Below are 27724 nucleotides of genomic sequence, written 5' to 3'. Positions count from 1 at the left end.
AGGAGCTCCTCCATTACTGTTGTGAGGTTACGAGTGTCACCAGACAAACACCACGGATATAACCCTGGCCACCCACAAGGAGTAGTTCTGGCGCACAGTTATCTCGTGAGGAGCAACTGCTGTGGGTCTCTCGGCAGAACTTTCTACACACTCTGGTGAGAGCCAGCTCTCTCCCACCCTGCTGTCCTTCCATGCTCAGTTGCTGCAGGCAGAAGTGAAACAGGCCCTAACCCTGAAGTCCTTTGTTAGCATTGAAACAGATCCGTGGCTTTTACACGCCAACTATACCTGTTCTGTGCATTTAGTGCATGTTTAACACGTAAGGCTGTGGACGCGTAATGTTTGCGAACATCTGCAATCCCGATATGCGCGAGGCTGCGAGTCCCCCTGAAAATCCGGCTTGTAAAGTGCCGTCCCCAAAACTGTACCCTGAGTTTTGGGACAAAGCCGCGACATCTCCCACTTTCCCCAGCACCCGTGAGAGGAAGGAACCGGCGGTGCTCGGCCCCACAGCGGGAGCCGGCCCGCGGCGCTCCCGGCCAGGCCGCAGGGGGCGGTCCGGGCCCGGCGCCTCTCGCCCCGGCGCAGGCGCCGCCGTGGGCCGCGGCGGAGGGCAGCTCGCCCTGGGACGGCGGCTTCATGCGCTGCCAGGTAGGTGCCACCAGCTGGCGACCCCAGCGCCGGTCCGGCCGGAGGCTCGGCCGGTGCCGGGCAGGGCGGCGGGGCTCCCGCTGCCCCTGGCCCCGATGGGCAGCGGGAGAGGCCTGGGCGGCGGGCGCGGGGCGCGGATCCGCTGCCGCTCACCGCCCTTCCGCCTTTCCCCGGCTGTCCTGACAGCCGGGGCAGGAGAGACGCGGCTGAGCCGGTTGGCATCGAGACAAGCTTGGGAAAGCTTTTCTTGGCGCTCTGGTTGCGGTTGTGTGCTGGTGTTTTGGGAGCGGATTTCTGGGCAGGCCCCGCGGCCCTGAGCGCTGTTTGTTCCCCGGGCAGGTGTCGGTGCTGTATTTCGCCAGGAGCGCAGAGCTGGCGGGGCTGCGCTGCGAGACCCTCTCGGTGCCGCGGGAGATCACCTCTCTGCAGCTCTGGGAGGAGATCGTCAAGGTCCACCCCAGGTATGCAGCAAGTTACCCTTGAGATGCACAAAGAGACGTGGATTTAAAAAATAAAAATTTGTAATACTGATTCGGTGTTTAGCATTGGGCTGGAACATATAGTAGTACTTCAACATCACAAAACCAGTGGTGTTACCTTATTTTGGTAACCCTAAGCACTTAATGTTTTCTGTTTTGCACAGCTAGAAGTGTTGTAGCTTTTTATACAGACAAGGAAAACCCAGGTGCAGGAGATGTACCCAAAACTGGGCCTGAGAGTACACGTGGCCCATTGTCCAGGAGGGCTGTGGTGTGGTAACCTGAAAACTACCATGTTATTAGTCTGCGGAGAAGGTGAGATGTTGCAAGGAGGGATCAAGCACAGCCAGGGCAACAAATAAGAAATAAATGATAATATGTGGGTGTTTCCAATGGCTTAGGTTAGACATTAGGAAGAAGTTCTTCATTGAAAGGATGCAAAGACATTGGAGTCGGCTGCCCAGGGAGGTAGTGGAGTCACTGTCCTTAAAGGTTTTTAAGGAAAGATTGGACTTTGTGCCATGGTCACAGAGTGCTTCTGAAAGTTAATTAATTTTGTGATTAAGTGTACTGTGAGCCATTGGTCTGAGCCTATGGCATTCTCTGCAAGGCAGGTCAGGAAGGGAACTGAAGCCCCCACAGGCTTCCAGCCACTCAGCCCTGACACAGCAAATATGGTCAGCTACTTCAACGCTCTGAGAAAGACCTACACCACTGCTGTTTGCATTTCATAAGGAGTCTGGTCCTGAGAAAGTGTGTATGCTGTAGGGATCTCAGCAGCATTGGTGCTCTTGGGGGTGTTAATAGAAACGTCCCCTCTGTTTAAAGCTGAGGGAGCTGAGCAAAGGTGCTCAGTCCTGTCAGGAATGAGTCTGATGGACAAAGGTGCAACACCATTTTGGAGGGATAGAAGGGAGTGAAAAAAAAAGTAAGGTATAAAAGAGGTTGTGGTCCTCAGGATTTAGCGCTTAGTGCTCTGGAATTTCCATAACTTTGGACTTGGGTGTCCAAGTCTTTCTTTAGGCACAAGCTTTCTTTAGTAAAATGCTCTCAAACACTGTGAAAAAAATGAACTATTTCACATTGGTATCTGTTTCCAAGTGAGAAACTCTTCACAAAACACTGGACCAGGGACCTTTTCTTCACAGAGAATTGAAATAAAGTGTGTTTGGGTGCTAGAGGCAGTAGGGAACACGTATATTTTACTTTGCAGCCTTTTCGTCTATGTCAGAAGCAGCAGCAGCACTATTGGTCGTTTTGATGTAATTTGTCAACTTTGTCCTTTTATAAATGATGACTTGGGGCAGTAGAGTTTTCTGGAAAAACTCAATATAATTGTAGGGCATTGACCACAGACTTCTATTCACATTGCTAATGGATATTCAAATTGCAGCTTGAGCGTACTTGACAGTGCTTTTCTGTTCCACACATTTTCCCCAACTAATTAGCTTGCAAGGGACTTTAATTAGAACCCATCCATCTAATGGGCATTTCAGTTTCATGGTAGTGCACAGTTCTTTAGTGACTGCTTTGCTTTCGTACAATCCCTCCCTTCAGTCTGTTCTCTGAATCAGTGCTACTGTGTTTTGCTCAGCCTGTGCCTTGACTACTTTTGTCTGTCTGGTTGGTAGGAAACAAGATAATTTTTACTTGTACTCCTTTGGTCTGCTTACTTGTTTCTAGGCAATACAGCTGAGCTGATTATGCCAGATTTTGTAGTCTCAAAGAAGAGCTGTTATCATGGCTGTGCTGTCTGAAGTAAAATGCAATTCTTTTTTCTCCTGTCTTGCTGCTAGGCCCTCATGCTTGCTATGTAATTGCACCTAGTCATAGAAATTATTCCCTGCCTCATGATATCCAGAGCTATGGGCTTTTACAGCAGTATCTTACATAAGAAATATGTAGAAGATCTGCCAGAACACACATCACATTTGCTGTCTTAGTTCTGTGGCCACTCCTTATCACTAGCAGATTTCAGACCTGTAAGTATAAAAGACCCAAAGCCTCACAAAGTCTGAGCACACACAACAAGAGCAACACTCTGACTACTGAATCTTCATGAGATCTCATGAACAGCATGCCACTATGCTTCTTGATGTGTAAGAAAATTGCTCCAGTTCTGCCAGACTGCATTAAGACAATATTTCCTTCTAATCCCAAATTGGATAGTTGCTGCCTCTTGAGTTACCAGCTTTTTTATTGTAAGCGTCTGAAGTGGGTCTGGTATGGTATTGGTTTGTTCTGTCATAGGCCTAAGACAAATCCAATTCCTGATTTCTGAAAATTATCTAATTTCTGATCTAATTTCTTCTTAGCCATTACAAGAAAATCCAAGATTAGGAGGTGTGTGTTTGTTGTTTTTTTGACAGTGTCTTGGAAGTGGTAAGTCTCAGTGATTTTTACCTCAGCTGCCCTATATTCTGCATCAGTTTGCTGTTTAATTAAATCTCATGGTTAAATGCAAACATTGTTTGGAAACCTATTTGTGCTCTTGCCAATCCCCCTCAGGCTTGCTCTCATCCGGGATCAAGTGATATTTGCCGTTCGGCAGGAGTACGTGCTTCTTGGAGATCAGCTCCTGGTCCTGCAGCCTGGAGACGAGGTTGCCATCATCCCACCAATTAGTGGAGGCTGATGCTGCCCAGGTTCTGTTAGGTAGGTATCACTTGCTGCCTAGTTTCCTGTGGAGTGTAATTCTGTGCTAAAATACCTCATGAGTTCTGTCTGATGTTACAAGAACCCTTTCTTGTTTAGGTCTGAAGATGTGATTGCAATTCTCTCCCTCCACCCCAGTATTCTTTTGTGAAAACTCAACTTGTGTTTCTGTCTGGTGAGTGCAGTTGTGCTGAGCAGAAACTATAAACCAGTGCACCAGTAAATGATTAACATGTATGCAGTAAATGGAAGACACTTGCCAGAAAGGTCAGGCATTGCTTTGAATCTGGGTTTTAGGTCTTGTTACTCTTTCCTGGTTGTTTCTTCCTACCAGTGGAAACTTGGCTTGCTTAAACAAGATAATAATGAAAAATTTCCTGCCACTTTTTAACAGAAAAAATAATAAAGTAAAAATAATTGACTGCTGCTTAGAAATTTTGTTAGTTTGTTGCTGTTAAAAAGGTGTCCTTAGAATAGCTTCATTTCTTTGCTTGCTTCCAAGTGCCAGTCCATCTGTGCACTGCAGCTTGTTCCATTGCCGCTGATCAAATTACTTCTCATTCTTAGGTGGTCTGATGACTGGCTTCTACTCAGAAAAGTTAGAACTGTCTCCTGTGTGTCTGTAACAGACTGATAGTATGAGGTCCTGAATGTCCTGGAGAGCATACTCAACTTCAGGATTAGAACTCTAATCCATGTTCATCAGAAATCTCTGTTTTAAACTGTTTGATTTGATGAGTAGGAGGGATTGACAATATCACCACAGATTTACCAGCACTACACAGTGGTTTGTGCTGGTTGAATGTACTGTTAAACCAGGGCCTTGGGCTAATTATGGTTTCATCCCACTGTACCAGACTTTGCTATCAGAAAGAAATATGTATGCAATAAAACCAAGTAATTGCTTGTTATTTGCAGTTAATATTCTTTCAGTGAGGGAGAAGTGAATTCACTTCTGCTGAGAAGTGAATTTCACATGTAGACTAGTCTCTTGGGCAGATAGACAGTGCCTGTGTTGTACATAAACTGGGGCATGAGCACTGGATAAAAAGCAGTTGGCTGATGCCAGTATCTCCAGGAACAACAACAGAGTCTGTTTGGTTTCAGTTTTTCTATTGTGATATGGAAGAAAACGAAGATGTGCCAAAAGATTTTATCAAGCTCAAGTCTGAAAAGCTCTCTGTAGATGAAGTGTCAGAACTGGTTGTTTCACCATACTGTGGGGCAGTGTCTCTGTTCATTGGTGAGTTTAATATCTGTGAGCTACGTCACTAGAAATGTTTCTAGTCTATAATAAATGTAACTTAGGTTGTCCTTATCCCAGACTTGTAGTTCTCAAATAAATCACTTCCTGGTCTGAGTTCATTATGTTTAGAAAACAGGTTCTGAATTATTAGAGCAAGACCATGGCAGCTCTTAAATAGCTGCCATGGGCTAAAGTGGTGTGGACCTTTCTGGCTGGTATGGCTATCATATGACTAAACAGAGCAGTAGCTCTGGAGTGGAGAACTGCCTGGGAGTTAGTTCCCCTGTCCCTTGGGATACAACTTGTTCAGGGTGGGAAATGGTGGGAATATTGTGGCTGTGACAACCACATGTACACACACCTGTATGTGAGGTTCTGTAACTCAGGTCTTAGTTGAAAGTGAAGTACTATTCTACCAGTGGGCTGGTGAAGGTCAGGCTGGTAGCTCTGTATAGTGCTTAATGTACATGGCACACATATGAAACTGCTTTGTGCTTAAACCTTAGTGCTACTAGGCCCTAAATACTGGGAATTTTAAAATTACATGGGCAAATGCCATTATAACCTTATATAACCTTACCATTGAAGTTGTCCCAGCCTTGGGCATTGTGGGCTGCAGATCTGTGTAATGTCTAAACTGAATTCTCCCTTTTATAGTAAAGATTTATCTTGTTCAAATAATCTGATTATGCAGCCATGGTTAGGGAGGTTGTTTATATTTGCACAGTGCTGACCTTGACCATAGCAAAGGATTCTGGCTTTTTACTCTGTATTAATATAGTATATAATGTGTATTATAAAGATACAATATATATTCATCTACTGTGTGCTTTTAGTTGATAAATCATTTTTGTTTAGGTACTACAAGAAATAATTTTGAAGGAAAAAAAGTGATTCACTTAGAATATGAAGCGTATACTTCAATGGCAGAGACTGAAATAAAGAAAATCTGCAGAGATGTTAGACAGAAATGGCCTTCAGTCAAACATATTGCAGTGCACCATAGACTTGGGTATGTATGTCCAGATCCCATTCTTCTGCAACTGGAATATCCTTGTCTGCTGCATGGCTGTGCTTATGTAGTTGCAGAACCCGCAGGAGTGTTTAGAAACCATAGTGCAGCAAAGCTGGCTGCAGGATCAAGCTCTTGCTCTGGAGCGAAGTTTCAAAAACTTTGTTTTCAAAAATGTGTTTATCGGTAGGGTTTACTGGAGTCCACACTTAGCCTGGCAGGATCTTTGATGCTGATGTGATGTTTTGAAACTGGGGAGATAGATCACTCCAGGGAAGGGGAGGCTATTGATTTATTTTGTTCTTTATTTTTTAAAGGTGTGAAGTTGGCAGCACTTTATTTTTTTTCTTCTCTCTCCTGTTGAGGGGCTGCAGAATGTTCCTATTGTCAGATTTTAGTCTATTTATGCTATAAAAAGTCTGGAAGCTTAGGCTGTGTGGCATAGTAATTGCCAGCCATGCTTGTGGGAGAGCCTCCTGTGGTTCCTTGAGTCTTGGATAAGCATTTTCCTTTTGATTCCAAACGTGGAATACTAATGTCTGACATATTCTGGGACCTTCCCAGTTCAGGGAAGATTTCTCACTGAAACTAGCAGGATTTGCAGAAATCCTGAAGGAACCTGGAATGTGATTGCAAAGGGTAAGTAAGATAAAAGGCCTGAGGGGTAGTTTCTCTGGATTTCCTCTATAGTCAACAGAGAGGGTGGCTGTCATGAGGGCAGCTCAAAGCATTTAGGCTGAGATTTCTTCCTATGGACTGTGCTGAAGGAGTCTTACTATAGAGGGAGGATTGGGAGGCAGATTTTGGGAGTGCTACAACTGCAAGGAGAAACACAGAACCATGTGCTTCTTTAACACAGTTTTCCAAGTAGGAAACTTGAGAATCTAAAATCAGAATTCATTAAAAAATTTGGTTTAATTGCAAAATCTGCATAGTGTGAGGTAATTATTTTCTTCTTTCACAAATTCTTGTGCAAACTGAGATGCTTTCTTAGGTTTTTAGGTAAGAACTGGCTGTTCTAACTTGTTATTGTTCATTATTGAGCCAGCTTCCAGTGAGTTTCCTATGCATTGTTACAAGTTAACAATTTCCCTCTCTTAATTCCATAGGCTTAATTAAAAAAAAAAAAAAAAGAAAGAATGGAAGAAAAAAGCCTATGTCTGGTGGGTTTATTTATTCTAAAGTGTGGAATTCCAGCATCTGGTACTGATTTTGGTTGTGGTTTTCTTTCTTTTAAAAAGTGTATAATCTTTTGGATGTGGTTTGACACTTGCTTAGTGTGAATGAGTCAGGAGAGCATGTGGCCAGAATACTGACGTGACATGGCTACAACTTTTGGGTGCTCTTGATGTTAAGTGTTAGCTAAAGCTGCTGTTGTTCCTCTTCTCTCCCTAGTGTGGTTCCAATAACTGAAGCAAGTGTAATTATTGCAGTCTCCTCTCCACACAGAGCAGAATCCCTTGAAGCTGTAATGTACTGCATCAATACCTTAAAAGCTTCTGTCCCAATATGGAAAAAGGTACGTTTGGGGACAAAATCAAATTTAGGCTATGCTAGTCTTAGACTTCTGGGCTGCCTTAGCAGCATTCCAGGCAGTAGCAGCTGCTCCTGATGGGATGTCAGTGTCTAGCACTAGGTTCCTCTACTGCAGCCAGGCCCCTATGTGGCAGGTAGAGCGTCTGGAGGTTCTGTACCTGTACCATCTAGCTCCTCTTTATTTTGAAGCCATCCTAGGGTGAAAGCAAAGGAGGCCTGAGCTGTCCTCTTTTGAGTAGCAAAACTCAGTTCTGCACAGGCTTGTGGAAGAATTTGCGTCAGCTTTGCTTTGGACAGCATTGCATTTTGGAAGTAACAGGAGCATTTATTGCCTGTGTCTTTCCCCGTCATTGCTGTGGCCATGAGAAAGCACAAAGCACTAAGCAACAGTGGACAATGAAGGGATGAGCAGAAGTCCCAAAGCTACTATAGGCACACAACAGTGTGTGGAGAAACCAACCCCGAGTCTAGAAAGAGCCTCATTGTATAAGCTCAGTGATGCATGCAATTAATGAGCATTATCTCTGCCTCCTCTCCCTGGCAGAACTTGGCATGTGGTTAACAGTGATATTCCCCACATTACTTCACTTTTCTGATACCTCCTTGAGGAGATGGAAGTTCTCTCAGAATAAATAATCAGGGACTCAGAATTTGCTGCTTAGGACTGGACTGCAGCTGGGTAATCCAGTCTGTTGTTAAGATCTATTAGTACTGTATTTAGTGTATCAATGTAATTTTTATTGTAATATTGACATTTTGTTACATCTAAATTCTTGTCTCAAAACCATGGTACAGTAGGTTAATGTAGCAGCATGAATGCCATGTATCTACAGCTATTACATAATTTCTTCTAGATCTCTTTGTTGAATTGACTTCAGCATAGGTAAGCCCTTTTAAATTCAGTGAGGATCAGCCTGGGGTTCAGCCAAGTCCCTGTGTTCTAGGGGTGTTGCGCTCTCTTCTGCTTGCCAGCCAAGTGCTGTGCAGTCCTGATGTGATCGGTAAATAATCGTGGGATGGCTATTGAGTTGTTTGGCCTGGTTTGTAGCTGTATGTATTAGACTCACAACATTTCCCATTCTTTGTTTGTATTACAGGAGATTTATGAGGATGAATATTCTTGGAAAGAAAACAAAGAATGCTTTTGGGCAAATTCATAAAATTAATTGTACTCTTTTGAAAATAAAGTGTTACTCTTCCTAATGAGCATATCTACCTTTGAGTTTTTACAGACAATCTCTATGTTTCTAAACGTTTCTAACAGATATTTCAATTTCAATAATTTAGTTTTGACTGAGTGAAATGAATGAGGATTAATTAGGGGTTTTAGGTGTCTTGACTCTCCTTTGGAATTGCCTTTTTGTGCATTTTTAACATGGAGTCAGTTTTTAAAAGATCTTCCCTAAAATTCTTTGTTACAAGGTTAGACTACTTTGTGATATATACTGTTCTAATTCTTTCACCTTGGTAATCTGTGTTCTCTTGTCTGCATGGGAGGTCACCACAGGACAACTGCATTTTTTTAAATCTAAAAGTTCAGAGATGTTTAATTTTATATGACTGCAGACTTAGTTTGCAAGCTTTATGGTATTATGACATTCTTGTATCATGATAGCTACTTGAAGTAGATGAACTATTTTAGTGCAGACAGAGAAGAAAATGCAAACTATACCCCAGAGTTATTAACTTTTTAGTAGTGCTTATGTTCCAGTAGCTCTTTCCCACAGAAAGATTTTTACTGTGCAGCTAATATTACGAGTCCATTGCATTAAAAAAATATGGATATTGATTCAAAGTTAAAGCTAGTACTCTACCACAAAAAGAATTGCCTTAGCAGTAACATGCCAATGTGTAACTACTTAATGATGTCTAGACAAAATTTTGAAGGTGACTTTTTGGTTGAGTAGTTGTGTGGTGCTGCAGGAAGAAAAACCCAAACCAGCTATAATTACAGATACACAACTGTAGTGTAATTAGGTTCAGTAATTTGACTTCATATGTGTGGGGATTAAAAGTCATCAAATTGAATAGTTTTTCAAAGAAAGGGGAGTTTATCTAACTTACTGCAATTCATATATGCATTTATATTCACATTTAAGGTTTAATCTTATTACAGCTTTTCTCTTGTTACTGTTTTGAAAACTAGTTAAATGAATGGACATAATATGCCTGGGTTTCACAGGAAATATTGGGTTACCTGTCCAAGCAAGGTAATTTTGTTATTCTGCTGTGCCATGGTAGTATTTATATGCTGAGTTTGAAGTTGCATTGTGTATGGCATTTCTGCTAATGCTGGGAGGCAGTGTTACCTAGTCATCATTATCTGTGTAGACAAGGTACAAGTGAAGGAAAATAAGGTAATGCAGAATTATTTGCTCAGTTGCTCATATATATGTTCCTACATCATATATAGTTATTTATAATCCAGGTGCAAGGTCATACTCCTGTGTCAGGGCAATCCCAATCACAGGTACAAGCTGGAGGGAGAATAGATCAAGACTAGCACTGGGGAGAAACACTTGAGGGTATTTGTGAACAAAAAGCTCAATATGAGCTGGCAATGTGCACTTGCAGCCCAGAAATCTGGCTGTGTCCTGGGCTGCATCAAAAGCAGTAGGGCCAGCAGGTCAAAGGGTTTGATTCTGCTCCTCTGCTGTGCCTTCAAGAGACCCCACTGGAGCACTGCATCTGGTTCTGGAGCCCCCAGTCTAAGAAGTTTTGTTGGAATGAGTCCAGAGGAGGACCACTAAGTTCATCAGAGGACTAGAATACCTTTCCTGTGAAGACAGGCTGAGAGCTGGTGTTTTTCAGCTTGCAGAAGGCTCCAGGGAAACTTATATCACCTTTCAGTACCTAAACGGGGCTTACGAGAAGTTGGGAGGGGGAATTTTCACAACAACATGTAGTGATAGGACAAGGGGGAATGGCTTTAAGCTGAAATGACGGTAGGTTTAGATCAGATAATAGGTAGAAATTCTTTGCTGTGAGGGTGGTGAGGCACTGGCACAGTTTGCCCAGATGAGCTGTGGATGCCCCATCCCTGGAAGTATTCAGGGTCAGGCTGGACAGGGCTCTGAGTAACTTAGTCTAGTGGAAGGTGTCCCAGCCTATATCAGGATGGCTGCAACTAGATGATCTGTAAGGTCCCTTCCAACCCAAACCAGTCTTTGATTCTGTAATCATTACATCACACACTAGTGAAGCCTCAGCTGTATATTCTATTTTATTGTGTCTGCAAAAATCTACTAACAATTTCTAGCTGCATGAAGTAAAATGAGGAAAATAGGTGATTATATTTTTTTTTTTCCCAGGGATTTTAATCACTTTTAATACTTAGTTACTGTATCTGAATTAAATAAATTGTAAGGAAACATACAGCTTCAGGCAGAAACATCATTAAACTATGCTTATTAAATTATTGATGTACTTTCCCAGTGGAAGTCAGTCCTTCATCTGCAGGACAGCAGTTGCTCCTTGCGTGTTTACAGATACACTCTACAAACCATGTGGGCCCTATTATCTAGGCAGAGCTGGTCAAGTACAAGACTGAGTTTTCCTTTTTTTTTGGAGATTGGAGAGAAGCCCTCTGCTGTTTGAATGTAATTTTTCCTGGGAATTGTACAGAATAATGAGCACAATCACTTGCTTTTTGAAAGAATTATTTTTTCACTTTAGAAGGGGAATGAACTTTTTCATATTTGGTGTTCATTTTTCCATGTTTATGTTTGCTGTTACCGTGCAACTAATTAGTGTATTAATTTCACAAAAATAAATGTTTAGCTTGTTTTTCAGTAGATATTTTATGAATGAAGTAAAACTTATGCAGTGGTTACGTACTAGTGTTGTGCTCTGATACAGAAAATCAATGGTATATCTTAGTTACCATTGTTAAATTTTACTTGGGACCCCATGATCAGGGGCAATTCCTGAGTTTCAGTAGTGTCTCTTTAGTGCCTTTCTAGCACTGGAGTCTCCTGGAAGATTTTTCCAGGGTGACCTTAAGTGCACCTTCCCCATCAGCAATGCAGCTGGGAAGGAGGGTGCAGAAAAGAAGAGAGAATAATTGTGTACTTCCCCACAGTGACCAGGAACAATGAATGGAAGAGATGTTGTACTGAGTCACAGCTGAGTGTTACAATGTGTGTATGCTGCCATGGTAAAGACAATGAAATGTCATTTTTTGTCCCTAGCTGTGCATGAGGCAAGTACTGCTTTGTTCTGGAACAATGATATATCAGTCTTGTGTAACTTTGGGTTCTTCATCTGGCATGTAAAAGAGAAATGGAAATGTTTCTGGGAGGGATGGTGTGCTAATTAGAGGTAAAATGTATCTCACTGAAATTTAAGTCCATGCTCTGAACTCAGTATTCTGTCTCCCTCTGTAGGGCTACCCTCTCTGCTAGGGCAGTAAGTATTATCATAAGAGGGCAGATAACTGTGTTCTAAGATAAATGCTTAAGCTGTGTCTGAAGTGACCCAGAAGCATTTCCAAATTGCCAGGTCAGGGGATGAATCCCAGCAGTGTCTCAGTGTGTGTTAGGAAAGGATGTGTTTGCACTTCTTGCTGTCTACACATCTGGAACTACAGTGCTGGATCAGGGCTACTCTGTGTTATGGTGAGGTCCATTGAGTGGGATGATAGACAGTTGCAGATTTGTCCATCTACAAGGAAAACCCAGCTTTCTGGAGTGAGTCCAGGTGTTTCTCTTCCTTGTCCATAGTGAAGGCTAATCCCACCTCTCCATGAGAGCAGCTGTATTGAGTTGGTGGCTCTGGTACATAGAGCAATGTTCCCAGACACAAATGCTGCAGACCCAGAGGGTCACCATGTGATTCCTGTAGAGATCTGCCAGATGAGGGCTGTCTGTGGAAGTGCATGTCTTCAGAGCGATAATTTGTCCTTCTGGAAAGATGCTTTAGTCTTGGCTGGCAAAACTTGAATACACTGATCCATCCCTTTGTCTGGCCAAACATCCATATACCAGCACTGATTGATTTTAAGAGTTTCCTTTCCTGATTTTGAGCATTGTGCTCTGTTCTCAAGAGAAACTCAGCCTGATGCATACGATGAAAACAGCAACTGATGGATTGTTATGGAATAACCGGGCAGGGGAGGAAGGGTATTGTTTTATGAGGGGCCTACCCAGGAGATGGCAGCCGAGAGATGGCTGAGCAGGAGCAGTGGCTCCTGGCCTGCTGCTCAGGTGATGGCTGTGCTGGGAAATACAGGCCCTCTCTTTGGCTGTTGCTTGTGAAAGTGGCACTGCTGCACTCAGGAATGAAGCCTTTAGATTGCTCAACTTTGAAATAGATTTTTGGCCTTTCTCTCTGCTCACTTTATGCACAGCTATTCCAAGTAAGTTGTAGTTTTATAGGGTAACACATTAATTTGTTGCTTCAGAAGCATTAAAAAGAAAGAACTGCTAAATCTAATTATTAACAAATTGTATGTTAAAGCAGACAGTGCTGCCCTTTCCCTTTTAAAATGCTGTGAAAAATAGTCTTGAGCATTAAGTGCCATTAAGTACTGTAGCAGGCACAGGCCCTGCAAACCTGCCTTGGCGTTCTGAGGCCTAGGACAGGCAAAATGCTGAGTCATGACAACCAGATGTTAGGAGCCCCTCTCTCCTGCTCTCGGACCCTTGCTTATCTCTCTGTAAGGCTATAGGTCACTTTCCTTTAACCCTTATCACTGGACAATTCTCAATCCCCTCTTGCCCTGTATAAACCCCTGTTCCTGCCCGGCTCATCAGAGAAGAGCTGTCACTGAACCCCTTCGCAGAAAGATGATAATAAAGGACATCACTGCAGAATATTTCACACAGCCTCTCTCCTCTCTTTCCTGGTCTTCCGAATGCCTGCTGCATGCCCCAGCCGAGCCTAGCAAGCCCAAGAGTTGAAATCATGAGCTGAGAATCACTAAAGCTGAATATCACTAAAGGCTTGCTAAGGTGCAGGCTGGAGGCGCTGCTAGAGGTTGGGCTGAATAGCCCCCCTCAGAGTTGAGCTATCTGGCTTTGATGCAGCTCCTGGGTACACCCGTAGCCCAGCCAGCGGCATTAAAGTACAATTAACTGTCCTGTGGAGGTGATTGAAAAGTGTTCAGAATAGATTGATGACTATAAATTACCAGTTTCTTTGAGTATCTTAGGCCAGTTTTTTGAAAAACGCACCATTAAGTTTGATCGTATCAACTTACCAAAAATTAGCATCCTGATGTATCTTTATAGCAGTTCTTTTTATAAAAAGTTCCATTTTGACTATTTTAAGAGGCAAGTACATTTTAAAAACTGCTAGCATACTAAAACCTGTGATTGCATACAAATAATTGACCAATTAACTGCGAACAGAAAGATTTACTTTAAAATGTAGGACTCAAGTTTTCTAAAGCTGTGAAAATGTACACTTTATTTACTTTCACGGGCAGTAAAAAAATTGAAGTAATTAGCTATAGATTTTGAGATGCATTTTCATACCTTTATTTTTCTAGTCTTTAATTTGCAGGCTTTTGTTGTAGTTCAGTTTTGGATGTGCTTTAACCCCAGTCAGCAACTCAGCCCCACCGAGCCATTCACTCACTCTGCCACTTGTGGAATGGGGGAGAGAATAGGAAAAGTGAGAAGTCTTGTGGGTTGAGATGGAAGACAGTTTAATAGGGAAAGTAAAAACTGCTCTTGCAAGCAAAGTGAAACAAGGAATGCATTCACCACTTCCCATTGGCAGGCAGGTTGAGTCAACCCCAGGAAAGCAGAGCTCCATTGCATGTGACAGTGGCTTGGGAAGACAAACACCAAACACTCCGAATGCCTGTGGTCAGTTGTGGGCAGTTGTCACATCTCTGTCCCTTTCCTTCTTTCCTATGCACCCCCATCCTCCTTGCTTGGTGAGATGGGGTGAAGAGCAGCAAAGGCCTTGAACCTGTGAGCGCTGCTTAGTGCCAGATAAAACATCCCTGAGTTATCAACAGTTTCCAGCACAAATCCAAAACACAGCCCCATACTAGCTACTGTCAAGAAATGTATCTCTGCCCCAGTCAAAACCAGCACATACATAAGTCAGTACTATAAGGAATCTGGCTTGTAATTCTGCAAAACACTTAAGACTTGCTGAAAGACAGAACTTTGTGCCTTAAGATTAGGTTCATCTGATATTGTGTGACGGAAGTGTTAAAATTGGTAGCCTACCTGAATGTTTATGTACCACTGTTAAAAGTATGGAGAAATTGAAAGTGGAAATTAAAAGCTCTGTGAAAGTGTGTAGTGTTCAGGTGGTATTTTCTGACAATAGTCTTCCTGTCATCTTTCTGTTCGTAGCCAAGTTCCTCCCTCTCTTCTTTTGCCACATTGTTCCTCCTGAAAAGTTGAACTCAGCTTTTCCAACATATGGTGGGGTGTAGCCAGAGCCAGAGTCATGACATGCTACTGCTGACCAATTCTGTAAATAGATAAAGTGCGGAGACTAGCAGAATGGGATGTAATTTTAGATAGCAGTGATGATAAGCCCATGTTAATAGGAAGGCCTGGCCATGGTAATGTTTTAACACCATCTACTCAGCTAGAGCTTTCCAAATATTTTGCATTTACGTGAGCTGGGTTATGGTACAGTACAGCTTACTGGCTATGTTATACTCTGGACTGTGATCTGGAAGACGTCAGGTGCGGTGTCTTTTTCTACCTACCCTTAGGTTATCACTGTGTACTATTGGTACAAAGCCACATTTGGCCTCATTTTATGCAGTGCTTTTTCAGTAGCATTGCTTCTCTTAAGGGTGCTGTCTAAAAATAAATGAGTCTGCATTCAGCAGTAGTCTTGGGTTTTATTGCAGTAATGCTGTTAGGCCCTCAGACAGGCCACCACAGTGATACAGTCCCTGCTCCCATAGAGCTTACATGCTAGCTTTTAGAAGTCAATTGTATTATAAACGCTTTTGTATAGTCCAAGTTTATACATAGGCTCATATGAAACCAACTCAGATTTTGGACTTGATTCTAGTACGTCAGGAAATCAGCAGCTAGATTTCAAGACCAGAATCAGATATAGCTTGAGTTTGCTGAAGGTATTGCTGACTTTTCTTGCTGCAAGCACAAACAGAAGTACATGCTGATGCTCAAAATTTCAGGGTACTTAAAACATGCTGCTTTAAAAAAGTAAAAGTAAAAGAAAAATAAACAAACCAAACCCTTGCACACAATACAAAATATACATAATATTTCCAGTATTATTTGCAGCTGTGCCAACTTAAAAGTGCAATAGACTTACCCATTACAAAAACTGAATTATCCATTTAAGTATTAATTGTAAAAGAAAAATGAACTAATAACTTGAAGTGGTTAGGATACAAAAACCTTACCCATTGCTATGTCTCCCCTTTATTTTGGAAAAACAGTATTGTATCCAGGCTGGGAAGGAGAATTACATTGTCCATGTCAAAATATAACCCAGTGAAGGCTAGTGAATTGAATCATTGCTACCTGATTGATAAACTGTTAAATCCCCAAAGAAGTTGCATATTGGATATTGACCTGTACCTCCCACTGAAGGTGGAAGAAGGAAATCTGGGTCAAGGCCTGAATTGCCTGGTAGGCAGCACCAGAAATTGAAAATTCAACCATCTGGTGTATTGTGAAATTCCCCCTCTGCTCTGGAGTGCATGACCCTGATTATGTAGGAGCTTCCCACATACATGGCTGTAGGGGTTATTTTTTTCTGCACAAGTTTATATGAGAATTGAGGCAGACAAATTTTTTCTTTCTACTCTCAGAGCATTTGCCCTCAAAGTTTATAATTACAAATCAGGAGCTTATTCTTTAGATTTATGCAATTGCTATTTTTTTCCCCGCTTTTAAAATATTTTTTTTTGGTCACAGACTCAGCTGATGGCAAGAATCTTGTTTGATAATTGATATAAGAATCTGAATTGTTTTTCAGAATGTTAGAAAAACCGCAACAAAATGTCCCAAAACATAACATTTCATAGATACAAAATAAATTCAAAACACATATAAAACTACACTGAGCATAATCCAGCTGTTGCTGCAAATGAAGCTGTTATTTGCCAAAGAGATGGCTGGCTTTTGACTGATTAGCTATTATAAAAGACCGAGTAAAACTTTCAAACGTGCTTAAGCCTAGTCCCTCAGAAAATAATGGAAAAGTGCCTAAGCATAATTACAATCCAGCTTTGGGGGGAAGAAACCATGACTTTGTGTTCTCAATCAGGCACATTTGCATGTTTTACTCTTCAAGTAAATTACCTCAAGTTGGAAACAATCTCACTTGCATGGCAGCCTACATACGAAAAACGCAAACATCTTCTCTCACAATCAATTGTAAGTGTAACTGCCAGGCATGAGAGAGAAAGGCAGCCAAAAGGCCAATTCCCCTGACTGTTACCAGTCTTACAGCACGGGCCTTTGTAAGACGGAGCTTTCATTATAACCAGGCATCATAACAGCATGTGATAAACTTGAGGTGTGTAACCAACACAAAGTCAACCAAGTGTTGTGCTTAGAGCTCATTCCAGAGCACGACAGTACTTCACCATATAAAACATAAATTAACTTCGTCAAGACATGAACAGGTAGGACCAAAAAAAACCGTGACAGGTAAGGAGGTTGTACTGAACTTTGGTCTCCTGGAGGGCACTGAGATGCTAAAGAAGTAAGTGCAGTAAACTTTTTACAGAGCTTAGATCTTCATTATCCCCTTTTGTAACGTGCATAATTCCTCAGTCAGCTATCCCCTTTAGTTCACTCTATGCTCTTAGTCTTGCAAAATCTTTCAGGACAGAATTAAAGGCAAGATCTTGACTGTCTTTTCTATTTATATCAAAAGACAAACTGATATCGGAGGGACCGAGAGTATAAAGGCCAGAATAACAGTAGTAGTGCTTCTCAAGATGAAAATGAGTAATAACGTTGCAGAGAACATGCTGTAAGTGATTATGAAATTCATATTTTCTTCTCAGGGAGAAAGTATGCAGAAGACAGTTATACATACCATTTGACAACACTTCCCCAAAACAATATCCTTCAGTAATTTAGTTGTGACCTTAGTGCAAGAAATATGGTGAACTTTTGGAAGACTTTGCCCAACCAGTTGTCCTGTAGCATCCAGACAGACATCTTCATACACAGTTCCCAGTTTATAGATTAGTTAAAGCAAAGGTTTGCTGGTGGAAATTATTTTTCTAAAACAATAAGGATGGAGCTAGTCAATGAAAAAATGACTTTTCTTCTCCCAGTCTGGAAGCAGTATTCACCACACATTCATCATCAACTTAATAGAAAATGTCCTTTAACACATGTGGTACTTGTCAACTGAATTACCAACCAATGCTGTTCCACAATAATCTGAAATAAATTCTTCTGTTTCACTCTGCAGTGGATCAAGAGAAGGGCTGCTGGAACAGTATGTTACTGTATACTCCGGACCTGCCAGTTCTAAGGGTTAAGTTTGTTTGAAAGGCAAAAATTTACAAGAAAAGGCATTATAAATCATTTCTGAAAAAACCAAACTGTCCTGCAGTTACTCTTACAATAGAGTAGAATCTGTAAAATATTTCATCTATAAAGACACTTTCATTAAAAATGTTTAAATGTTACTAAGCTTTAAGGCACTCCAGCTGAAGAACTGACTGATCACAACTAGTATTGGTGGCTCAGATCTCCTCTTTATCCATGTAACTCATCTTCAGTCTTTGTCCTTTGTGAGTTCTGCAATTTCATCAACATCTTCTATATCCTGTGTCATTTTCTCATACTGTCTCTTGAAGAAGCCAAGCTGTGAGAAGTATTAAAATAACACCACATTGCAGTCAGTCATTGACAATTCATTACTCAGCAAAACTAAACACTGTGATGGTAAAAATGCACATACATGTAGGTATACACTATAGAGTTTGATTTGTACACAATTCCTGCCTCTAAAATGAAAGGAGGTGGGCCCTAAATCCTATCTGGTGCAACTGAATGTTAGAGCAGCAGTGCTGATTAGTCAGTTTTCTCCATCCTGAGATATAGACATTTCCATGATCCTTTGGTATGCCAAGGAGCACTTCAAACACCGATGCCCTGGCACACAGAAAAACTTTCCTCTTTTTCTATGTAACCTTTGTAATTTACTTTTTGTCCCTGCCCTTTCTTTTGTCTGTTTTTGTCCAATATATATCCTCTCACACCCTGTTTGTAATCCCCACTCTTGTCCACAGGGAATATCATGGGCATTCAGAGCCCAGACAGGATATTATGGAAGGAGGCAGACAGTCTTGAAAAGAAGAAAAAGTAAATGCCACAGCCCCTGTTTTGAATGATTGGCAGCTCATTTAACATCTTCATCTTGCCGGTTTCTATAAGGACTCATTTCATAAACCCTTCTAAAATATGTCAAGAGTGTAATGTCAATGCAATATTGTTCATACCACCAAACTGCAGATGTGGTTTTGTTTCACAATAGAGAAGAGATATTTCAATGAAAATAGCCCACATATATTTATCTCTTTCTGGTTTTAAGATATAAATACCTACTTACTTTCCACAAAACAGCAACCAGTACCAACAGCAAGAGGAGTCCAGCCAATATGCTTCCAATCACAACACCTACTGGAACCTCAGCTTTCTCATCCGGCTTCATTATTGTAACTGGGATCTGAAAGCAGAGAGATTGTGTCTCAGGGGCTAATATCAACTGCAAATAAGGTAGGATTTGTAAACCAAAGATCAAGAGTGTCTGGACTGCACATATTCCAGGACCAATGACTGGAAAACCCCAAGCAATTACAGCCCTGTCACTGTGTCCATGGGTGCCTGATTGCACTGTGGCACACGGCAGTGCCAGCTAAGGACTAGAGGCCCTCATCACCCTTGGTCATGCATAACAGACAGAGGACCAATCTCTCCTGCCAGCTGCCTCTCCATTAACAGCAGCCTTTCAGAGGCTCCACACACCATCACTGTGTAAACCAGCCATGTTTACATGAAGGTGGGGAATAGCCTAGTGTACAGCCCCAAAACAGACTGCTGGAGAAGCACTCCTTTTCACCAAGTGTTGTCAGAGCCTGTTATCTGTGCTCAGCCGCTGTAGGAGGCAGTACTAATCACTGAGGGCAGACACCATCACATCTGCTGAAATTCCAATCCTCCTGCTGGGCAGGTGCCTCAGTCTCCTTTGCCTGCTGTTCCTACCTTCTATGAAACCACTAATAACTTGACAGATCTCATGGTGATCGGTGTTCTCCTAGGTCAACTGCATGAATTTGCTGCAAGATGTATAGGTCAAACAGGAGCACCTCTAGCACACCTACATCTCCTGAACCACAAGCAATACCAGAGAGCTCCCAGAAGAGCATAGAGTGTCTGGAAGTTAAGTTTTCAGGTGATACCCTATGTATCCGTATTAGGTATAACTAAATATATAATTACATATAACAGAATTTCTTGGGGAGACATTACTGTAATATTTATGAACTGTCAAATTTTTGGACTTAATCTTGGAACGACATGCAGTTAGCTGAAAGATTTTTCTTTCCTGAAACATGATAAAACAAGTCACACTGGTTTATTTTCTTGGGGTGGTTGTTCAGTGCATTTGTCTGGAGTAATTTAATCTTAAGCTTTCTGGGAAAATTGCACTGGACTGACATTTCAGTGATTTAAGTAATTTCTGTTGGAAGGCTCCAGTGTTGTGCTAGGTGTGGTTATGCGTATTCATTTCACCAAGGCAGGATGGCCTTGTGTATTTTCTAACTGAATGGCCACAGTGATGATTCTAGCAGGTTAACATTCTGGCCTCCAGCTGGCAGTCCTTCCAAACTTGGAAAAAATGTGAAAGCTTTTACGTAAAAATACCAGAGCAGCTTCCCCACATAGCATCACAAGGCAATATTTATTTATTTGGCTAAACAACAACCCAGTTCATCCAATGTAAAAAGCCAATTTCATATATGCAGTTTGCCTAGTAATGCATTCTGCATTAGATTAACAGTGAAGTGGCACTATTGGAAAGGAAAACTGATCCCTAAGAACAAATTATCTTTCCTGAAGTTAAACTGTGGTCAATAAGACACCATGAGACTGGGATTCAATTCATCAGGTGTTTATCGACAACACGGTTCCTTGACTCCCAAAGGAGGATACGCTTTTTTAAGAGCCTAATTCACGCTAGTTATTTTCAGGATCAAATTTAGGATGAGATGAACTGCATTTCAGAAATACCTGTTCTTCCCAGGGACTAGGTATATAGAATATGGATGACTAATGCAGATATTAAATTGGTTGAATCCTACCACATCCATCTAAATTAACTGGGTAAATAGGGAAATAAGCTCTGTTTGCTTCTGTACTGTCCTGTTCCCAAGGAAGTGTGAAGTGCAGACTGGGTATCCCTGTTGGCCTGACAGGAAGTACAGTGCTAGGTACTGACTCCAAGTGTCAAACTGTCTGCTCTAGGGAGAATGTACCTCCACAACCTGGCACATTTACCAAGACTTCTCACAGGGCAATAGGTCGTTGAGTAAAGGTCTGGCTGGAAGTCACCAAAAGCCATTTTGTTTCCAAGGAACCCTGTGGATAACTTTCAGGGTCTGTTCAGCTACTGCCTCAAAGGTGTAGAAGTCCAAGCTGCACATGTGCCAATGGCTGGGGGAAGAAGTGACTTTCATTTGTCAACTATCATTTGAAAAATTAAATTCTAGTTCTCCTGAAATTGCCAGAAGAACTTCTGGTAATGTAGATTTGGCAGTACCATGCTTCAAATGTGGAAAAATACTTACTAATACATGGTTTATGAGTTACCTAAAAAGCCTTTTCAATTACCTGGAATATTTGCATTGTATAGTAATGAGCTTCATCTCCTAATAAAAATAATAGCACGCCAAACTGAAGCACTTAGAATGCTTCAAATACTAGCATGTAATTTTTCTGTGAAAACATAATCCCTTTGTTCTTCAGGCACTGGAGGTTTTACTGATTACAAAATGGCTTACTTAGAGGTTCTTCACAAAAAATAGAGTGATCCATGAGAAACCAATGATTAAAAATGGTACTGGATGATGATCGTATCACACAGAGAGAGAGACCAATCTGTAACTGCTTTTATATACATTTAGTTGAATTCACTATTGCCTGTGAATGGGCTATGCTGCACATTCTTACAGATATTTGACTCATTTACTAATTTGCATTTTGCTTTTTAATGGTTTTGTTCATTTTATGGATAAAACAGGCTATTAAGTCCTGTAAAAATAAATCTGAAATTAGTACTGCAAATGGAAGAGTGTTTGTCTCAAGACAGACAAAGAGAATAAGGTGTCCTCTTTTATTACAACAGTACCACATACTACTATATTCTTCCAGAGTTTTTTGTGTTTGTGTACAGCAAATAGAAAGCTTGGAAGAAGAATTCAGTACTAATAAAACAGTGGTATGGAGACTTCTCTTGAGATTAACTGTGTCCACATTGTCCATATGACAGCTATTCCAAATGCTAAAAATATTCCACATTCCTTTACAAATGAGATTATTTTCTGGAGACCTTTGCCAAACATTTATGTAGAAACCTCAAACCATACTCTTATAGAAGTAAGTAAGACTATAAGTCAGATTTGTGAACATGTTTCCCAGAGCTCATTTATCTATAAAAATTAATTCCATTGCAGCAAGAAAGCCAAATCTTGACCTTTTCATGAACAGAAAGCTATCTGAATTTCAGAAGTTTCTAGCTGATTTTTTTCTCCAAGTTCTACAATTTATTTGAGACCTACAGGTTTTAACTATGTCTGGTTTATATAACAGTGGGCTGAAATAAAAACATTTTAATAATGCAAGGGACTTGTATATAGTCAAATGATACATTATTTCAACATAATCAAGTTGCTATGTACTCCTAAAGGACACTGAAAATGAAATACTATCATTTTAATACAGTCAAAGAGAAGTTGAAAAAATATACTTGACTATCACTTACAGTTAGGGTATTCTCTCCGATGATAAATAACTCAGGGTTATTTGTATCAATTTTTGCTTCTGCAGAGAGTTGTAATGTCTGGAAAATTAACTGAAAGAGAAGATTGAAAGAACTGTAAAGCTCTGTTATATGGCAACTCAATTAAAATGTAGATATTCTAAAAGTCCTTAAAGTCTGAAGTCCTTGAAATCAGGACTTCACAGCCAGAAAAGAAAATCATGGTATTAAGTAAATTAAAATTATTTTAATATTTTTCCCCAGCCAACATATCAATCAAGTAATAATATATCAGTAATCCACTTAGCAATGACATTGAGGAACTGTTTTTTCTTTTTCTTTTTGTTTAATGTACAGTTCAAGCAAAACAGAAGGAAATATTTATGTAACCCTTTTTATAGTTACTTCAAAGCTGCCACTGCTGCTAGCAGGGAAGAGATGGGGGAAATAGCAGTGAGAAAAGGAGACACAGCAACAAAAGACAGATGGGAATATATCTCTGGCCTTTGAAAGAAATGGAAACTGGACGTTCTTTTACTTCCCCCCGCCCTCACTTCTATCCAATGCTTCTGTTTTTCCCCATTTATTTTTTCCTTTCACTATGTGTTCCTCTCCACGTCTCAAATTCTGACATAGCTCTCTCAGCTTAAACAGAGAAGATGACAAAAATCTTAAGCCAATTCCTATTTGAAAAGGGACCTAGTGCCAGATCCCACTTCTCTCTGTGGATGTACTTGGAGGAAAGGTGCCTGGCTGTGTAGATGCTGACAGTTCACTGCTGCTCTTCCACAGCACCACAAGGAATAGCCTCAGGTTCATGGGAGCACAGGACCACTCTCTCCAGCTGACCCAAAGGCAACGCCTGCTCTGCCATTTTGCCTTCTCAGTCATTTCTCTGTGGCAGGGCCAGGTACCCTGGGGAGCTGTGGATCTGCAGTGGCCAACACCAAACTGACTGACACTGCAGTGTGAGTTATTGCATCCCTGCACTGTGGCCATCTGCCCAAGTGGTGTGTCCTGCACACCTAAAGGTTTAGAAACACACCTGAGCACTATTCAAAGCACCTCAATTCCTAAACACATAATTTCTTTGCTTAGCAGGTACTGGCAAGCCTGCCATGCCCTTCTGGGACAATGACTGATTGCCACTAAATAAAAAAGTTGATAATGTCCATAACTGAGTGAGTGCTTGCAAGATTATTTGTGCTGAATATTGACAACCAAATAGAAAATTACACAATGGGAGATGCGAGGAGAACTGTGGCATATGAACTTTTCTTCCCATCAGCCAGTGATGGTAAACAAACCATTTCCACTCACTTTTTTGTGAGGATAGTAACCTTTTGTTCAGGTTTTCACCTTCTGCGTACCTAACAGCACTAACAAATGGTCTCGACCCAGCTGATTAGAAAAATACAAACGCTAAAGACAGACAGATGCTTTTTGTCGCACACTTCCATAACACATTTAACAATATCAACCTGACCTTTTGCTTTTAAGAGTTGAATGCTGGAGCTGACAACAGCCCTGCTGTTAAATGTCAGTACCTGCCAGAAGAATCACTAGACACACTAAGGGGACTGCGTCATGTTCCTGAGCGTTAGGCAAACCCAGGACTCCAAGATCATTTGGTTGGTTGCCTAGCTATGAAGTAAACATGGTCCAACTTCAAAAGTCTGGTAACTCATGATGAGGTATATCCTGGAGGACACATGGTGATTGAAAATAGGCTGAGATATTGATGGTTTTTTTTAAGCATCCTGTAAGTCTCTAAGCAAGGACTGTTTCTTTGACACCTACTCTAATAAACACAAAAAATCAATTAAAGATGTTTTCCACACTTCCTCTATCAAATAAAACTGGCAGCATTAACAGGGTTTTGGTATTTTGATGTGATCTAAAATGATCATGATGTAGGCTGTGATGTTCAAAAGCTAAAAAGCATGATTATTTTACAGGCTATGATGATACTGTGCTCTGCTGTCCTATGATGAGTTTTGTGGAAACTGTAGTTCCCCAAGACTGAATCTAACAGATGTAGGAAACATTTTTTTCAGCTGTGAATGTTGCATTATCATAGCATTTTCTTAGATTCTGTGCTGGACTGGAGTTTTATCAGCTCCATTATGTGGCCTCATTACTTTCAGGTTCAAGTTTTCAATCTGGAAAAATACAAACCAATATAAAGAAAAGGAAGGTCTTTCTAGACTGAGGTCTCTGTACTCAGTAAGTACTCAGAGTACTTTGAGAGTACTCTGTACTCTCTCAGTAAGGTCTCTGCACTGGACTTTGAAAAATATCAGGAGTTTGAAAATACTTGAGCAGTATATATACATATATATATATATACATATAAATATATATATATATATATAAAGATGCAGCTGATACTCACAGCAGCAAAGGTTCCGTTCCAGATCTGGGTGGACACATTCACAAAGTACTCTGCCTTCAGTGCAATGTCTTCCAGTTTGCATGTGATGGTACTGCACTTCATGTTCTTACAGTTCTTCCAGGGGAAACAGCAAGAAGAGGCAATAGCATGCATTAAAAATACACTTTAAAAAGTATTCTTGCAACATCCAGAATTTTTGCCCTTGCCTTTGCCATTCTGTGCATACAAATTAAGTGCTTGCAGGCTCTGCTAAAGCAGATGCAGTATCTGTGAGAAACATCCATAGGCTAAGCTCCTGATCTGTAAATGAGGAATGCCACCCCATCACAGCTTTCCTCACAAGTACAGCAATGGGCTCAGAAGGCCAGCTCTGCTTCCCTCAGCTCAGAAGGTCCTGCTTACTGCAGCCCTGGGTTTTACTCACCAGTTCTTTGGAAGCCCTGAAGTTCTCTTTCATGAAAGATGGAGAATAAGGTCTTTTCCCTATTTGCAGTGGATTTACCTGAGCATCACAAGTAACACCTCTGACCTAGAAAGGATGGCAGGAATGAGACTGGATGACATGCTACTCAGGAGTTTATACTCATCGTAATAATATATTTTTCTGGGCTTAGATGGGGGCTGTTAAATGCTGAAGTGTGAACACTGCATTCTTCAGGAAACTAGGAGCATGTGGTTTTGGTGAGAAGTAAATAATTCTTATGACACTTCCTTTTTTGTCCCTAGATTGACCGGAAGGGTTTTTCCTCATCTAAAAATTTCATTTTTACAATAACTTTCTCAGGAACTTGGAGAAGGACCTAATTGAAGAGATCCAGATACTCCACATCTGCCAAGTAATAGCCTAGTGTACTGCTGGCATTGTGGTTCCCCCTTTATGAGGAAGGGACAAGGAGAAAGAGCATGGGTTTTCTTAAACTAAGCCATAATATTGGGGAGATAGTTGATATTTATAGTACTGATAAGCCCCCAAGACAGTTCAGTTCTGTACCTCATCTGTGGTGACTGCAGTTAGGTACATCAGTGGGTTGCCTTTGCTGGTCAGTTCAGGAAGATTGATTGTTACAGATGCCATCTTTACTGGAATATTTCCTGTTGTTACCTGCAAAGCAAAAAACACAAGAGTTAAATCAGGTAGCTATGCATAAATTATTTGATACAGCAAGAAAATTAGAAATAATGGATGAGTATGGAAGAACTGGACTTCTTTTTTCAAAATCTTTTTTTTTTTTTTTTTTTTTTTTTTTTTTTTTTTTTTACTAAAACACTGGGGTAGTAATTTTGTGAATAGTAAAGCAAAAAGTATATTGTATAGCTCCAGGTTCCTGTCTGTTTTCTTAGCAAAGTTCATATTAACTGCATGAAATACGTTTTGAAAAGCAAATATTCTGCCACAGCCAATAGGCCTGTTTAGTCCTTTGGAGTAGCAGTCACAGGAATGGAAATGGAACATAATTTAACTTTCTTCCACGTCGCATATTTGGATCTAAATTTTTTTCTGTGTTATGTAATAAGCACTGTGATTTGGCTAGTTCTTGCATCAGGTTTGAGCCCTTAACCCTTGCCAAACTTCAAGTTTCAAGGTCCAAGCCTGCAAACACTTGTTTTTCTTTATCAAGTTGTCAGGAAACTCTGTGAAAAAACAGTCTAAGTTGGCCTAAAGTTAAGCATTAACCATCTCTTAAATATGTACACAGTGCAGGACCAATCCCTCCCCCATTCTACTTGTGCAAATGTCATCCTTAACCTTATTAAGACTCCAAGAACTTAGGCTATTTGCAATTTTTTTTTTCTTACTTGATCTATTCAAAAGCCTCAAAATCAGACAATGAAAGCAGGAGTGTTTTTTTAAACAAGGTTTTGGGAGCAGGCTACACAGGGAGCTAAGGCAACTTCTTGAACCAGAACAAAACAGACTTACTAACCTTAACTGAGAAGTTGAACATGGGGCCAATATCTTCAAAATTATTCACAGTGGAAGGAATGTTATGACCAGAGTATACTTCATAAAAGTTGATATTGGCAAGCCTGGTTAACAACCATAAAACAATACATTTCAATTTGGCAGCTGCTTTGAAAACATATGTTACTGGATATGTCTTTGTGAAACAGGTCAGAAGTACAGAGAGAAGTCAGTCACTTAGATTGTTGTTTGAATTTTACAAAGTTGGTTAAGAAAATGGTGTGCTGAAGCTCAGAGCTGGAACAAACGTGAAATTAAGACAAGAGAATGGTACAGGATACAGGTTCTCTCAGGCTTCTAGACCCTGCATTTTTTAAGGGCCATACTGCAAACTCCTTCTCTGAGCATAAACTGCAACATTCACTCTTGCGGTCACCTTTTTACTCAGGAAGGGCCTTCCTGGCTATCTTCGTTGGTGCATCTGTAACTGGCTGGGTGTGGAAACACAGGCATCGCCCTGCTTATGTAGATGGTACATATTGCATAGCCCTCATAGTCCTCCTTGGGTCACATTGTTTAGGAATTCTGGGGTTTAAAATCCAGAATTTCTGAAGTAACACATGGGTGGTTTCAACCCACTGCAGCATGGAATGGCAGGTGTGTGACAGAAGGGCACGGTGCAAGGAACTGTGGGTGCTTGAGGAGCTCAGTTAGTTGGAATCATGCTCAAAGGCAAGGAAAACATCCCTGTGCAGTGCATCACACCCACTACTTGCTACCTGTTAGCAGCTCCTCTACTAAACCATGGCAGAACTGTGTCTGCTCTTCATCATTAGCTTTCATTAGAAGGCTAATTTATGCAGTTGGAAAGCAAGCTGGTGAGTGAGTT

The 27724-nt window shown here is 41.0% G+C and overlaps 3 protein-coding genes across 5 annotated transcripts in view; 2 read left to right on the top strand and 1 right to left on the bottom strand.

Annotated features, from left to right (window-relative positions):
• Positions 1–495: 495 nt before the first annotated feature.
• On the top strand, positions 496–5913 carry LOC119695394 (molybdopterin synthase sulfur carrier subunit-like). Its single transcript, XM_038123799.1, has 6 exons — positions 496–651; positions 991–1112; positions 3639–3785; positions 3885–3960; positions 4893–5028; positions 5890–5913. The coding sequence occupies exons 1-3, from the start codon at positions 640–642 to the stop codon at positions 3763–3765; spliced, it is 261 nt and encodes an 86-aa protein (XP_037979727.1). The 5' UTR covers positions 496–639; the 3' UTR covers positions 3766–3785; positions 3885–3960; positions 4893–5028; positions 5890–5913.
• On the top strand, positions 572–8794 carry LOC119695393 (molybdopterin synthase catalytic subunit). Its single transcript, XM_038123798.1, has 8 exons — positions 572–651; positions 991–1112; positions 3639–3785; positions 3885–3960; positions 4893–5028; positions 5890–6043; positions 7439–7562; positions 8677–8794. Exons 5-8 carry the CDS (start codon positions 4908–4910, stop codon positions 8737–8739), a joined length of 462 nt encoding a protein of 153 aa, XP_037979726.1. The 5' UTR covers positions 572–651; positions 991–1112; positions 3639–3785; positions 3885–3960; positions 4893–4907; the 3' UTR covers positions 8740–8794.
• Positions 8795–15375: 6581 nt separating this feature from the next.
• The window catches only part of ITGA2 (integrin subunit alpha 2), a 67936-nt gene continuing 55587 nt past the window's right edge, over positions 15376–27724 (bottom strand). For 2 of the 3 annotated variants that reach the window (XM_038123794.1, XM_038123795.1), the window contains 7 exons: positions 26858–26960; positions 25924–26034; positions 25357–25461; positions 24933–25046; positions 22541–22630; positions 19109–19225; positions 15376–18361 (listed from right to left, as the gene is read on the bottom strand). In XM_038123794.1, coding sequence (XP_037979722.1) covers positions 18272–18361; positions 19109–19225; positions 22541–22630; positions 24933–25046; positions 25357–25461; positions 25924–26034; positions 26858–26960 — 730 coding nt within the window. In that variant the 3' untranslated portion in view covers positions 15376–18271. Of the gene's footprint in view, positions 18362–19108; positions 19226–22540; positions 22631–24932; positions 25047–25356; positions 25462–25923; positions 26035–26857; positions 26961–27724 lie in introns of those variants that run through there. The other variant, XM_038123796.1, reaches the window with a different exon arrangement.

This window comes from Motacilla alba, chromosome Z (assembly GCF_015832195.1).
Source record: "Motacilla alba alba isolate MOTALB_02 chromosome Z, Motacilla_alba_V1.0_pri, whole genome shotgun sequence".
Lineage (NCBI taxonomy): Eukaryota > Metazoa > Chordata > Aves > Passeriformes > Motacillidae > Motacilla > Motacilla alba.
The sequence above is the reverse complement of the archived record's forward strand: the minus strand, read 5'-3'. Positions and strand labels throughout refer to the sequence as shown.

Excerpts from the sequence above, each read along its gene's own strand:
- LOC119695394 (XM_038123799.1), top strand. Across the intron at positions 1,113-3,638 it reads ATCGTCAAGGTCCACCCCAG|GCTTGCTCTCATCCGGGATC; the intron begins GTATGCAGCAAG and ends AATCCCCCTCAG.
- LOC119695393 (XM_038123798.1), top strand. The coding sequence starts at position 4,908 with ATGGAAGAAAACGAAGATGTGCCAAAAGATTTTATCAAGCTCAAGTCT. Across the intron at positions 5,029-5,889 it reads GGCAGTGTCTCTGTTCATTG|GTACTACAAGAAATAATTTT; the intron begins GTGAGTTTAATA and ends ATTTTTGTTTAG. Across the intron at positions 6,044-7,438 it reads GCAGTGCACCATAGACTTGG|TGTGGTTCCAATAACTGAAG; the intron begins GTATGTATGTCC and ends TTCTCTCCCTAG.